This window comes from Aotus nancymaae, unplaced genomic scaffold (genome assembly GCF_030222135.1).
Source record: "Aotus nancymaae isolate 86718 unplaced genomic scaffold, 86718_ANA_hifiasm-v0.15.2.pri h1tg000062l, whole genome shotgun sequence".
Taxonomy (NCBI): Eukaryota; Metazoa; Chordata; class Mammalia; order Primates; family Aotidae; genus Aotus; species Aotus nancymaae.
Window position 1 is genome coordinate 44,615,049 of NW_026988476.1, and position 15,839 is coordinate 44,630,887.

The window sequence follows — 15,839 nt, forward strand, 5'->3', positions numbered from 1 at the left end:
CCAGCTACTGAGGAGGCTGAGGCAGGAGAATCGCTTGAACCTAGGAGGCGGAGGTTGCAGTGAGCTGAGCTCGTGCTAATGCACTCTAGCCTTGGCGACAGAGCAAGACTCCATCTCAAAAAAAAAAAAAATGTAACTGGATATTAATCTTTACCCAAAAACGCCATGGAAAAAATACTTCTTTCAGAGTAAGGAACCTTGAGTTCTAGTCCCTAAAATGCTGTTGATTTGCTATGCCAGGTTAGGCAATTCACTGAATTGCCTCCTGTAAGCCTCAACTATCTCATCTTTAAAAGAAAGAGTCTTTGTAGCTCAAAACAATCTATAATGCCATAATTTCTAAAGAACGTTTCATTCCTGCTTGGTCATCTTTATCCTCCTGAAACTGAATAAGACATTTAAAAAAGAATGGGGCATATAAACACAATGTGGATGCTTTGGTTAGAAAAAATTTCCTTAGGTGGAGGTTGCAGTGAGCTGAGATTGCGCCACTGCACTCCAGCCTGGGCAACAGAGCAAGGCTCTGTCTCTAAAAAAAACAAAACAAAACAAAAAAATCTCCTAAAAATGGCAGAACCAACTTTAAAAATGAAATCAGAAATAACAAAAAGGTATAGCTTGCCCTGGGAAGACATCATCAAGAGGTGGCCTTAAGGCCTTGAGTGAATGGAGCTGAATAGGCTTCTCCTTAGGGAGGTATGGGAGGAGGAAGCTTGGAGATAAACTTTGGCTACTACAAAATTTTGCCTTTGGTGCAGTATGATTAACTGCAAATAGACTATACATACATACATACATCTATATATGTATATGTATATACACATATACATATACATATACATATAATTGTTTGTTTGTTTTTGTTTTTGAGATGGAGCTTTGCTCTTGTTGCCCAGGCTGGAATGCAATGGCACAATCTCAGCCTACTGCAACCTCTGCCTCCCAGGTTGAAATGATTCTCCTGCCTCAGCCTCCCAAGTAGCTGGAATTACAGGCATGTACCACCACACTCAGCTAATTCTGTATTTTTAGTAGAGACAGGGTTTCACTATGTTGGTCAGGCTGGTGAACTCCTGACCTCAGGTGACCTCCGCCCACCTTGGCATCCCAAGTTCTGGAATTACAGGTGTGAGCTACCATACCTGGCCCCCTAAATCTATTTAAAATAAAATAAATGCTATATGTCTTCTGCATATATGGGGCTAAATTACAGACCTTAATACAGTCTATATAAGCAATGTGCATACAGTATGGTAGATCAGTTATTTCTAAGCTTAGGTGTGTATGTACACACACACACACACATACACACACACACACAGGGTGTGACCAAAGAAGCTCTTTGAGATAAATTTCTGGCTGGGTGCAGTGGCTCATGCCTGTAATCCCAACACTTTGAGACGCTGTGGTGGGTGGATCACGAGGTCAAGAGTTCGAGACCAGCCTGGCCAAGATGGTGAAACCCCATCTCTACTAAAAACACAAAAATTAGCTGGGCATGGTGGCAGGTGCCTGTAATCCCAGCTACTTGGGAGGCTGAGGCAGGAGAATTGCTTGAACCCGGAAGGCAGAGGTTGCAGTGAGCCAAGATCGTGCCACTGCACTCCAGCCTGGGCAACAGAGCGAGCCTCCATCTCAAAACAAAAAAAAAACAACTTTCAATGATATCTCAAATAAATCATTTATATATTTTATCATCATTTTTTTTTTAAGAGACAGGGTCTCACTATGTTGCCCAGGCTGGTCTCAAACTCCTGGCCTCAAGCCATCCTCCCACTTCAGCCTCCCTAGTCCCTGGGATTACAAGGTGAAGCACCACACCCAGCATTTATCACATATCTTTCTATAGAAGAGTTGTCTGGTAATATAGCATTTTTCTAGACTGAAACTTGTTGTTTACACTTGTTTTAATTCCCTTCTACAATGAATGTTTAAAATATAATTTTGAAATCATGTTTTGTCAGATATGTTGCAGACATTTCAAAGAATAAATTAAACACTAAAAATAATTTTTAAATGTAGTCCTTAAAAGTCATGATCCTTTTGACCATACCTATTCTAAAAAAAAATGAATAAATACATAAAATATACATAAAAACAATTTTAAAAAAGAGAAAAAAGTCATGATCTTAAATAATTCCAGTGATGTTTTTTCAGAGTATAACTTGAGACTTAAACCACTTCTATCAATTTCTTACCTTCTACATACAATTCTAGTTGACAGAATGCTGTTCCACGTCGTATATGTGCCTTCATTCTTGCATTAGCATTGTCTGTAACAGGTGGCATCAATAATTCCAGTGCCTTACAAAATATATATATAATTATTAAGAGAAAGACATCATTTCTTAATTTAAAAAGCAAAAGTCGGGCACGGTGGATCACACCTGTAATCCCAGCACTTTGGGAGGCTGAGGTGGGTAGATCACTTGAGGGTCAGGAGTTCGAGACCAGCCTGGCCAACGTGGCAAAACCCTGTCTCTACTAAAAATACAAAAACTAGCCAGACATGGTGGCGCATGCCTGTAATCCCAGCTACTCAGGAGACTGAGGCAGGAGAATCACCTGAATCTAGGAGGCAGAGGTTGCAGTAAGCCACCAAGATCACGCCACTGCACTCCAGCCTGGTGACAGAATGAGACTTCATCTCAAAAAAAAAAAAAAAAGCCTCAAGCCCTCACCTAAATTGGCTTAGCTGGTACAGGAATTGACCAAATACATACATATATAGATATTAGCTCAATGCAACCTCCACCTCCCAGCAATCCTCCTGCCTCAGCCCCCCAGTAGCTGGGATTACAGGCATACACCACCATGCCCGGCTAATTTTTGTATTTTTAGTAGAGATGGGGTTTCACCCTATTGGCCAGGCTGGTTTTGAACTCCTGACCTCAGGTAATCCACCCACCTCAGCCTCTCAAAGTGTTGGGATTACAGGCGTGAGCCATGGCACCCAGCCACATATATATTATTATTGTCTATATATAAATAAACTAACAACTTAAACTAATTGTGACATAAATGGTAGGCTTTTATATTTAATATATAAAAAATATATATTAAACATATAAATATATATTTTACATATATAAATTATATTTATAAATGTATGTTTATATATTTAAAAATATATTTAATATATAAATATTCATATCTATATCTTTATATACATTATATTTAATATAGAAATATGTATATAAATATTTATGTTTATATACATAAATATATATTTAATATATTAATATGTTTATAAATATATATTGTATTATATATTTATATACATAAATATATGTATACATTATATATTATATACATGTGTATATTATATATGTGTATTATATACATATATAATATATTTTAAAATATAAAATATATTTACAAATATATTTTTACTAGTAGGAATTATTAAATAGCATTTATGGGGCTTCTGTATTCAGATTGAGTGATTCAGTTTATTCATTCATTCAAAAAATATTTGTTTGCATTGTGAGCGTCAAAGAAGAACTGGATCATAAAATTTTATATCAAAGTATGAGGACTTGTTGTGTACTCCATATCCTCAATCTCAAGGAGCTACCTAAGAGATTTTGCACATGATATTCCCTTAAAACAAGTTATCTTGACATGAAAAAAGAAAAAGCTGTAGAAGTTCAAGACATTCACATGAAATATTAGTAGTGGAAAGTAGATAATACTAAGTTACCCTGTAAATAGGAAAATGATTATAGAGATATCTGGGCTGGGCATGGTGACTCACACCTGTAATCCCAGCAGTTTGGGAAGACAAGGCAGAATGATTACTTGAGTCCAGGAGCTTGAGGTTGCAGTGAGCCACTGCACTCTACCCTAGGCGACAGGCTGTCTCTTAAAAATTAAAAATTCAGGGCTGGGCATGGTGGCTCACGCTTGTAATTCCACACTTTGGGAGCCTGAGGCAAGTGGATCATTTGAGATAAGGAGTTCGAGACCAGCCTGGCCAACATGGTGAAGCCTCGTCTCTACTAAAAATACAAAAATTAGCTGGGCATGGTGGTGGGCGCCTGTAATCCCAGCTACTTGGAGGCTGAGGCATGAGAATCGCTTGAGCCCAGGAAACCGAGTTTGCAGTGAGCCGAGATCGTGCCACTGCACTCCAGCCAGGTTGAAAGAGTGAGAGTCTGTCACACACACAAAAAAACAAACCTTAAAAAATTTGGCCAGTTGTGGTGGGAAGCACCTGTAATCCCAGCTACTCTGGAGGCTGAGGCAGGAGGATCTCCTGAACCTGGGAGGAGGATGTTGTAGTGAGTGGAGATCGCACCACTGCACTCCAGCCTGGGTGACAGAGTGAGACATCATCTAAAAAAAAACTTAAAAAATTTCTTTAAAAAAGAAATATTCTCTTACTGCACGTGTGGTAGAGATAACAAGTGAATACCAAGTGTTCTTCCTTCTACCTTGCATTGAGTCTGCAAAACTTTTTTTTTTTTGAGACAGAGTCTTGCTCTATCACCTAGGCTAGGGTGCAATGGCATGATCTCAGCTCACTGCAACCTCCGCCTTTTGGGTTCAAGCAATTCTCCTGCCTCAACCTCCCATGTAGCTGGGACTACAGGTGGCCACCACCACATCTAGCTAATTTTTCTATTTTTAGTAGAGACAGGTTTTCATCATGTTGGCCAGGCTGGTCTTGAACTCCTGACCGCAGGTGATCTGTTCACCTTGGCCACCCAAAGTGCTGAGATTGTAGGTGTTACCCACAGCACCTGGCCAAGTCTGCAAAATTTTAATAAGAAAAAGGGTGGGCTGGATGCAGTGGCTCACACCTGTAATCCTAGTGCTTTGCAAAGCTGAGACAGGAGGATTGCTTGAGCCCAGGAATTCGAGACCAGCCTGGGCAACATGGCCAAACCCCATTTCTATTAAAAATACAAAAATTAGCTAGGTGTGGTGATGCATGCCTGTAGTTCCAGCTACTTGGGAGAAGAAGAAAAAAAGAAAAATTAAGGAAAGAAGAAAGGAAGGGAGAGAAGGAGGGGAGAAGAAAAAAAGAGGAAGGAAAAAAGAGGGAGGGAGGGAGGGAGGAAGGAAAGGAGGGAGGGAGGAAGGAAGGAAAGAAGAAAAAATGAAAAGGGGAAAGGAAAGAGGAAAGAAAAGGAAAGGAAAGAGCACAACTGACCACCATTTACTAATTTCCAGTAGGGTACAGTGGTTCACACCTATAATTCTAGCACTTTGAGAGACCAAGGTTGTAGCATCCCTTGAAATCAGGAGTTGGAGACCAACCTGAGAAATATAAGGAGACCTTGTCTCTACAAAAAAACAAAAACAAAAAACAAAACAAAACAAAAACTTAGCTAGGTGTGGTGGTGTGTGCCTATAATCCCAGCTACTTGAGAGGCTGAGGTGCGGGGGATAGCTTGAGATTAGGAGGTCAAAGCTGTGGCAGTGAGCTGTCATTTTACCACTGCATTCCAGCCTGGGTGACAGAGCAAGACCCTGTCTTAAAAAAAAAAAAAATACATTTACTAATTTCCTTGTGAACTTGAAGTGATACATCAGGGCAATACAGTAACAGCTGATTTTTTTTTTTTTTTTAAGAGATGGGGTTTCTCCATGTTGGCCAGACTGGTCTCAAACTCCTGACTTTAGGTGATCCGCCCACCTCGGCCTCCCAAGGTGCTGGGATTACAGACGTGAGCCACCACGCCTGGCAAAAGCTGATTTTTAATCTAACTAACTATTCATAGAAGTCACAACAAATGCCAGTTCCTTGTCCATTAGTAAAAAATCAGTTAAAAAAAAGTTTTAATAAGAAAGACAATTTTTAAAATCTTCATAACTCAATGATTTCAATTGAACAGAAAAAGATCATCATTTAAACCAATTAATAGAAGGATATACATATAAGAAAGAGATATCCATACCTTAGAAGAATCTTCAATAGCCTTGTGTAAGTTTTTTAGTTTTAGGTGGCAGGCAGCCCGGTTCAAATACAATAGTGGAATCTTATTGTTTAGTCTTATGGCTAAGTTATATGCATTAATAGCTGCCAAATAGTTTTCTGTTGCAAACAATTTGCTAATGAGACAAAACAGAAAAGAAAAACAATTTAACATGGAAACAGAAACACAGAAATAATATCTAATTGCATTTCACAAAGAGGATGGCTTACCTTTTTGCATTCTCTGTAGGGTAAACACGGTTGACTGTACTGAATCCATCTCTCTTTCACATACACCAGCCTACCATTTGAATGGGACGGACCTCACTCCCATTTCCAAGGGTAGACATTAGTAATTTAAGCCAGTAGGCATATGTTTATTCTTTTTGCTACAGTAATTGACTCGGGGATGGACTTGTGTGACCTATATTGTTCTCTTTACTTTTTTTTTTTTTGTCAATTTTGTTTTTTTGAGACGGAGTTTTGCTCTGTCACCAGGATGGACTGCAGTGGTGCAATCTCGGCTCACTGCAGCCTCCACCTCCCAGGTTCCAGTGTTTCTTCTGCCTCAGGCTCCCGAGTAGCTAGGACTACAGGAATATGCCACCACGCCCAGCTAATTTTTGTATATTTTGTAGAGATGGGGTTTCACCATGTTGGCCAGGATGGTCCTGATCTCTTGACCTCGTGATCTGCCTGCCTGGGTCTCCCAGAATGCTGGGATTATAAGCATGAGCCACTGCACAGGGCCTAATGGTCTATTTAGAATGAAGCCTGTGGGTTGGTTTCAAAGTTAGAGAATAAAAAGTTGGGCAAACTTCTCCCCCTGCTGGATATAAATGAAGAAGTCACATAGCCCAAATTGTTACTGACCATTTTTAACATGGAAGTGCTGGCATTAGAATAAAGCTGATACTATGGGAATATGAAAGGAATAAAAAGACAGAAAGAAACTGAGCCCTTTACAATACAGTTAAGCTTCTGGATCAAGCTTTACCTGAAATGCAAAACACCTTTAGCTTTTTAGTTTTATAAGACAATAAATTCCTTTCAATATAATGCCAGTTTGAACCGGGTTTTTTGGTTACTTGCAATGGATATACACTTTCAGTTCAAATGTTCCAAAATTCTCTTCAAATAAAGACATGTACACAATTAAAGGATTTCTTCAAAATGCAAAGTTTCTTTGTTTTTTTATGTATAATTTCCACTTACAAAAATTTGAAAAAGTACATAAACAGGAAAACAGAAAATAGTTTGCTAAAAATAAAAATGTCATATAAATATAACTTCATATTCACGTTCATTCCATTTACTGCATACTTTGCTGCTCTGGAATATTAAACATGTCAAAAGTAAACCTATAAAAGCACCCAGTAAACTGAGTAAAAGGTAAGATGACACCATTGTCACATCTAATTTGAGCTGAACTCAAGCTGAAAATAACTGTACAAACTAGAAAAGCCAATTCCATGGGTACAGTTTACATTTCTGAAATGCCTTGTATTAGCGATGTTTCTGAATGCAAGTAACAGAACCACAACTCAACTGGGCTTAAACAACTAAGGAAATTAATTATCTCACTTTTTTTTTTGTTTTGTTTGAGACAGAGTTTCTCGCTCTGTCGCCCAGGCTACAGAGTGCAGTGGCGCAATCTCGGCTCACCATGTTGGCCAGGCTGGTCTCGAACTCCTGACCTCGTGATCCGCCTGTCTTAGCCTCCCAAAGTGCTGGGATTACAGGCGTGAGCCACTGCACCCAGCCTATCTCACATTTTAAAAGTCCATGGGATTAAGGACCTTATAAAGAAGATCAAAAAATAAAAATAAGAAGTCCAGAGGAAAGAAGCTCCAAGCCCAATTAGCAGCTCAAAGATGTTATCAAGGTCACAGGCTCCTTCCATCTGTCCATTCTACTGTAGTCAGCAGAAACCATAATTGGGCTGGTTATCCTCATGGACATATGAGCTCAAGGTGCCACATACAGGCATAATACTCATTGGAAGAAAAGGTAACAATATTTTCTGGTAAATGTTTCCTAAGAAAGAAAATCGTTCCTAGAAAACTCCCAGTTTACCTCCTTTCACATCTCATTGACCAAAAGTACATACCCTTAAAACAAAAACAAAAACCAGTCTTTCTCTTCCTCAAACTCTCTTTTTCTCTTTTCTCTCTCTCTCCCTCAGACTCTCTTTTCCTTTATCCTTGCCTCCCTCCCTGCCTCCCCCTGTCCCCCACCGCCATCTCTTTCTCTCTTTCTCTCTCCTCTTACCCCCACCTCCCCAATTTTACTATTCATACTATTACTACTATGTACTTCTGTTTAGAATGCTTTTAAAAATTCAAAAACATGACCATCTTTCCATGTTAGAAAATGGAGAAATACATTTTTACAGAGTGTACATAATACACAGATTGTTCTTACAGTATTTTCTCATAAGCGCTAGGATTTTTGAAACCAATTTCCTCCTACTTGGGTACATTTAGGGGTCTTGTTTTCCAATACTTTTGTTTTTATGAAGAACATTATAATAAGTATTTTTGTGCCTATATCTTTTTTTTTTTTTTTTTAAAGCAGGAATGCAACTAAAGCAATCATGATCTGTTGAAGTCAATGAGAATTTATCCCTGAACTTGGAATAGGGTCACCATCCTAAGTCACATAGGCAAGGTCTGCACACATAAACAAAATATGGGCTCAGCCAATAAGGATAAAGGGAGAGAATAAATATTGGCTAGGTAACCTGCAGTGTCTACAACAAAACATTTTTTTTTTTTTTTTGAGATGGAGTCTCGCACTGTCGCCCAAGCTGGAGAATATTGGTGCAGTCTCTGCTCACTGCAACCTCTGCCTCCCAGGTTCAAGCGATTCTCCTGCCTCGGCCTCCTGAGTAGCTGAGATTACACAGCCACCATGCCTGACTAAATTTTGTATTTTGAGTAGCGACAGGGTTTCACTATGTTGATCAGGCCGGTCTTGAACTCCTGACCTTGTGATCCACCTGCCTTGGCCTCCCAAAGTGCTGGGATTACAGGCTTGAGCCACAATGCCTGGCCTTTTATTTTTTAAACTGTAGTAAAATATATATAACAAAATTTACCACTTTAAACATTTTAAAATGTAAGATTCAGTGGCATTAACTACATTTACATTGTACAACCATCACCACCATCCATGTTTATAACTTTTTCATCTTCTCAAATTGAGACTCCATACCCATTAGAGAGTAACTCTCCAATTCTCCTCCTCTCTAGTTGTTCACAACCACCATTTGACTTTCTATCTCTGTCAGTTTGACCACTCTAAGTACCTCACATAAGTGAAATCATACATTTGTCCTTTTGTGACTGGCCTATTTCATTTAGTATAATGTCTTCAAGGTTCATCCGTGTTGTATAGCATGTGACAGGATTTCCTCCCTTTTTAAGGCTGAACTAACACTGCATTGTTATGGATATGACACATTTTATTGATCTATTTATCCCTCAATGAACATGTGGGTTGCTTATATGTTTTGGATATTTTGAGTGTTATTGCTATGAACCTGGGTGTACAACTATCTGTTTGTGTTCCTGCTTTTAATTCTTTTGGGTATATACCCAGAAGTGGAATTACTAGATGATATAACAATTCTATTTTTGGCCATGCGTGGTGACTCATACCTATAATCCCAGCACTTTGGGAGGCCAAGGTGGACAGATTGCTTGAGCTCATGAGTTTGAGACCAGCCTGGGTAACATAGCAAAACTCTGTCTCTACAAAAACTACAAAAATTAGCTGGTCCCCTGGCAGGGGACCACCAGGTTGCCTAAGGTGGGGTGAACTGGCCCAGGTTGGAAACGGAGCAGGTCATAACTCCCGTGCTGACCAGTAGTGGGATTGTCCCTGCTCCCGGGAAGTCACCATATTGCTGCCGAACTTAGTGCGGACACCCATTGGCATAGCACGCTACAGCTCAGAACTCCTGGACTCAAGCGATCCTCCAGCCTCAGCCTCCCAAGTAGCTGGGACTACAGGCATGTGCTACCGCACCCAGCTGTAAAAGGGATTTTAAAAGGAATTTATTTTAATAAGCATTCCAAAAGCTGTAATTTTTTTTTCATTTTTATGACATTAAATAAAAAAATTAGAGCCTCAATGACTTACTTGTTATCCTACTTTTTAAATAAATATGGAGGCCCTGTCTACCTCATTTGCTTATTCAGAATATCCTTCTCCAACAACACACACACAGACACAACATCTAGAGAATGTGGTAACTGCTTTTTTTGTTCAAAGACAGGGTCTCACTTTGTTGCCTAGACTGGAATGCAGTGGCACAATCATAGCTCACTGCAGCCTTGAACTCCTAGGCTGGAGGGATCCTCCTGCCTCAGCCTTCTGAATAGTTGGGACTACAAGTGCTTGCCAGCACACAAGGCTAATGTTTTTTGTTTGCTTTTTGTAGAGACAAAAACTCACTTTGTTGCCCAGGCTGGTCTAGAACTTCTGGCTTCAAGTGATCATTCCACCTTAACCTCCCCAAAGGGCTGGGATTGCAGGCATGAGCCACCATACTCATCCGTGATTAACTACTAATGTCTTCATACATGATAAAGCTCATGGTCAGAGTTCAAACAACTTACTTTCCTTTATCCTTCAACCATTCTGGGTTCTTTTCTTCTTCTTTTAAATCGCAAAGTTCAGGTATGTGAGTATTCATTGCTCTTCGTGCCTCGGCTTGTTTGTGTAGCCACTAGAATGAGAAAGAAGTCTCATGAAGAACACAAAGGTCTTATTTTTATCGTCATTTCCTTTTAGATTTTTCATTTTCCTCCAATGGATGGAAATATTTGTTATGCACTGAATGTTTGTGTATTCCCCACCTCTCCTCCAAATTCATATATTGAAGCCTTAGCCATCAGTATGAATCAGTATTTGGAAGTGGGGCCTCTGACAGGTAGTTAGGTTGAGGTCATGAGAGGAGAGCCCCCAAAATGAGTTTAGCATCCTTATAAGAAGAAAAGGAGATCAGAGCTCCCTACCCACCATGTGGACACAGAGAAAATGTGGTTGTCTGCAAGTTATGATGGGACCCTACCAAGGACCATGCTGGCACCCTGATCTTGGATCTCTCAGCCTCCAGAACTATGAGAAATGAATGTTTGTTGTTTAAGCCACCCAGTCTATAGTACTTTGTTTATAGCAGCCAGAGTAGATTAACATACTATTTGATGATGTTTTTTTTTTTTTGTTTCCCGCCCCCCCTCCGCCAGCCAAGATGGAGTCTCCCTCTGTCACTCAGGCTGGAGTGCAGTAGCATGGTCTCGGCTCACTGCAACCTCCACCTCCCAGATTCAAGTGATTCTCCTGCCTCAGCCTCCTGAGTAGCTGGAACTACAGGCGTGTGCCACCATGCCCAGCTAATTTTTGTATTTTTAGTAGAGACGGGATTTCACTATGTTGGCCAGACTGGACTCAAACTCCTGACCTTGTGATCTGCCTGCCTCAGCTTCCCAACATGCTGGGATTACAGGCGTGAGCCACTGCACCCAGCCCATGTGATTATTATTTTACCTTTCTTGGCTATAGTATTTTTATTTTTCTATACTGAAAAATATACAGGGAGATCACTTGAGCCCAAGAGTTTAAGGCTACAGTGAGCCATGATTGCACCACCGTACTCCAGTCTGGGCAGCAGAGCAAGACCCCAACTCTAAAAAAAAAAAAAGGTATGTCTGGTGTGTGTACACATACACACACAATTTTAAAATAATTATAATTGTCTAATTATAGAAATGTTAAAAATACAGAAAAATACATTAATAACATGAAATAATTAATATTTATATTGCCATTGTGTCTTAAGGATCCTGTTATTTCTACTATTTTTCAATTGAAAGATGTATCAATTTGGCCTTGCAGTAAAAAAATGCAGTTCTTGGTCAAGTGCGGTGGCTCATGCCTGTAATTCCAGCACTTTGGGAGGCCGAGGCAGGTGAATTGCCTGAGGTCAGGAGTTCAAGACCAGCCTGACCAATATAGTGAAACCCCATGTCTACTAAAAATACAAAAAATCAGCCAGGTGTGGTGGCTCATGCCAGTAATCCCAGCTACTAGGGAGGCTGAGGCAAGAGAATCACTTGAACCCGGGAGGCATAGGTTGCAGTGAGCTGAGATTGTGCCATTGCAGTCCAGCCTGGGCAACAGAGTAAGACTTTGTCTCAAAAAAAAAAAAAAAAAAATGCAGTCCTTTTTTTGGCAGGGACAGAGTCTTTGCTCTTGTTGCCCAGGCTGGAGTGCAATCTCAGCTCACTGCAACCTCCTCCTCCAAAGTTCATTCTCCTGTTTCAGCCTCTCAAGTAGCTGGGATTACAGGCATTCACCACCATGTCTGGCTAAGTTTTTGAATTTTTAGTTGAGATGGGGTTTCAAAATGTTGGTCAGGCAGGTCTCAAACTCTTGACCTCAGACAATCCTCCCACCTCAGCCTCCCAAAGTGCTAGGATTACAGGTATGAGCTACTGCACCTGGCCAAAAAAATGCAGCTCTTAAGCTGATATAACTAAAGATACAATATTTGAAATCTAGGGCTTAGGAATTTATAAATGGATGAAAGATATTAATTCTAAAATGTCACATTAGAAATACCTGTTATTGGTAATAATTAGCTGTAATGATATATTAATAATTTCCAAATATCTTCCTTCCGAAATACATACTGATCCACAGTTTATAAATCTATCAATATTACAGAAAATGATGTATTTGGCTGGGCGCGGTGGCACGTGCCTGTAGTCCCAGCTACTCCAGAGGCTGAGGTGGGAGGATCACTTGAGCCTAGGAGTTCTGGGCTGTAGTGCGCTATGCCGATCGGGTGTCGGCACTAAGTTCAGTATCAATATGGTGACCTCCCGGGAGCAGGAGACCACCACGATTCCTAAGGAGGGGTGAACTGGCCCAGGTCGGAAACGGAGCAGGTCAAAACTCCCGCGCTGATCAGTAGTGGGATCGCGCAAGTGATCCACCCACCTCGGCCTCCCAAAGTGCTGGGATTACAGGCTTGAGCCACTGCACCCGGCCTACTGTACATATATTAAATCAGTGTTCTCTTATCACTATTCTGGAGCCAAAAAGTACCTGCAAAATATATTTTCTCATAAGGAAATTCTAAAATACATTCATGATGTTATATCTTTAGTATAATAAATACTTAAGAAATTCAGTTTTCCGATTGATGTGGTGATGTCACGCTCTCCCAGGCCGCGACCGATCCGCGGTGGGCGAGGGACGGACATTCATGGCGATTAAACAAACAAACAAACAAAAAAAGAAATTCAGAACCAGTACTAGTTTCCATAGATGAAATAAAAACAAAGCATTTTAATTTGTGGTAGTTTTAACTACAGTAAGTATATCTACCTCCTCCTCTTCTGCTACTTGTGATTCACGAAGAGCTGTTGGGAATACTCGAGGGGTAAAGTTGATTTTAATACTGCCAACAGAGCGAGGAGCAGGAATACTGTCTTCCTTTAACTTCTCAGTAAATATATTTTCTGAATTTCTTCCTTCAAAAACAATGGTAGCAAGTCAGTCACTTATTTCTCATTGTCTAGTTAACAATCAACTGACATTTAAAGTAATTACACATCAAAGCTAACCCCCAAATCCTAAACAAATAAATCAAAGATATTTTCTTCAAGAAAAAATGCAAAATTTAGTACTGAAAATATGGCAACTAATGACCTACCTGTTCTTTAACAATGGCCCCAGCTACTTTTCTGGGGTTCTCTTTTTAAAACCACAGTACTTAATTCACATTAACTCCAAAGGAGGATACCCTAGGTAACTACATCAACTCTAGAGAAGGGAACGTAGGCAAAACCAGCACTGCCAATACCACCTCTATCTCCTTAAACTCTGTAGCAATAGCTCCTATATATTTTATCTCTTACATACTTTCTTATGATAGCGTAAAAGGTTTTAGCCATCAAAGAGAACTAATGAGAACTGGCAAGGATGGGCACAGTGACTCACGTCTGTACTCACAGCACTTTGAGAGGACAAGGCGGGCCGATCACCTGAGATCAGGAGTTTAACACCAGCCTGGCCAACATGGTGAAACCCTGTCTCTACTAAAAATACAAAAATTAGCCAGGCCTGGTGGTGCACACTTGTAATCCCAGCTAATTAGAAGGCTGAGGCAGGAGACTCCCAGGCACCTGGGAGGTGGAGATTGCAGTGAGCCAAGATCATGCCACTACACTCTAGCCTGGGCAACAGAGTGAGACTCCGTCTCAAACAAACAAACAAACAAACAAACAAACAAACAAACAAAACCTAGTAAAGGGTCTTGACTAGACATTTCAAAGGAGTGGGACAAGGAGGGGGAAAGGCCTCATAGGCTCAAAGATGAAAGCCAAAAAATGTGATAAAAATGGTGATCCCACCAGCCAGGATGGCCTTATGGAACATGGTCATTGAGCACTGTTGTGTAACAAAGTATTACATTAAAGAGAACTAAATTTTTATCTTTATTTGGTCTGTACACTTGGATCTTTATTTTAAAATGCTCAGCTTGAACCTACCTAATAAAAGTCCCCAATAATTTTATATCTGAGTATACTGTTGCTCACTCATGATGGCAAAAGCCAACACTACCTAGTCATCTTTTCTAAATACATTACTCAAGGAAATGTTCCAGAACACGGAGAAATAACATTAAGAACCCAGGACTGGGGAACTTGAGGGCAAAAATGAAAAAGAATGGCTTTTCTAAAGCAGTGGAGAACACACTAAAAATATTGTCCCATCTCAGCCTCTCAAGTAGCTGAGACTGCAGGTGCACACCACCATACCTGGCTAATTTTTGGTTTGTATGCTTGTTTTTTGTAGAAATGCGGTCTTATTTTGTTGCCCAGGATGGTCTTGAACTCCTGGTCTCAAGCAGTCCTCCTATCTTGGCCTCTCAAAGTGCTGAGATTACAGATGTGAGCCACAACACCGAGCCTATAAATAATATTTTTAAACGGTAATGCAAAAGAAGGAAAATAGAGTCGGGTGCTCATGCCTGTAATCCCAGCACTTCGGGAGGCTAAGGTGGGCAGATCACTTGAGATCAGGAGGTTGAGATCAGCTTGGCCAACATGCTGAAACCTCATCTCTACCAAAAATACAAAAAATTAGTCAGGTGCACTGGCGGTTGCCTGTAATCCCAGCAACTTGGGAGGCTGAGGCAGGAGAATTGTTTGAATCCAGGAGGCGGAGGTTGCAGTGAGCCGAGATCGTGCTACTGCACTCCAGCCTGGGTGACAGAGTGCAATTCCGTCTCACACACACACATACACAAAAGAATAAAAAGTAAAAATGAAGTATACTTCATTTTACTTCAGTTTACTAACGATTCATATGATGTAGAACATGCAGGAAATCATCACTATTAGCCATAAGGAACACGAACAAGAACTATTTTGCTACAGAAAAATAAATATCTTTATGGGTTTATGAAAAATATTAAAGTGACCACTAGTTACAGTAAAAATAAGATATATAATTTTCAAACTCACATATCTAATTTACATACTCTTCTATTAAACATAAAAGAGAAATTTGCTGTTTATAGCAACACAGGTTAAAACTTTTACTAAGTTTTACATGCAATTTTATGAACAGGTAAAATGCTATGAACACATAAAAATTCTTGATAAAAAACAAATAAATGAGGCCGGGCGCGGTGGCTCAAGCCTGTAATCCCAGCACTTTGGGAGGCCGAGGCGGGTGGATCACGAGGTCAAGAGATCGAGACCATCCTGGTCAACATGGTGAAACCCTGTCTCTACTAATACAAAAAATTAGCTGGGCATGGTGGTGCGTGCCTGTAATCCCAGCTACTCAGGAGGCTGAGGCAGGAGAATTGCCCGAACCCAGGAGGCGGAGG

General features: G+C 40.3%; 1 protein-coding gene across 2 annotated transcripts in view; it reads right to left on the reverse strand.

Annotated features, from left to right (window-relative positions):
• DNAAF4 (dynein axonemal assembly factor 4) overlaps nt 1–15,839 on the reverse strand; it is a 59,778-nt gene that overhangs the window by 2,128 nt on the left and 41,811 nt on the right. The window contains exons 5-8 of one of the 2 annotated variants that reach the window (XM_012469815.2): nt 13,325–13,470; nt 10,549–10,658; nt 5,907–6,060; nt 2,199–2,304 (exon numbers count right to left, since the gene is read on the reverse strand). In XM_012469815.2, coding sequence (XP_012325238.2) covers nt 2,199–2,304; nt 5,907–6,060; nt 10,549–10,658; nt 13,325–13,470 — 516 coding nt within the window. The remainder of the gene's footprint in view (nt 1–2,198; nt 2,305–5,906; nt 6,061–10,548; nt 10,659–13,324; nt 13,471–15,839) is intronic. The other variant, XM_012469817.2, reaches the window with a different exon arrangement.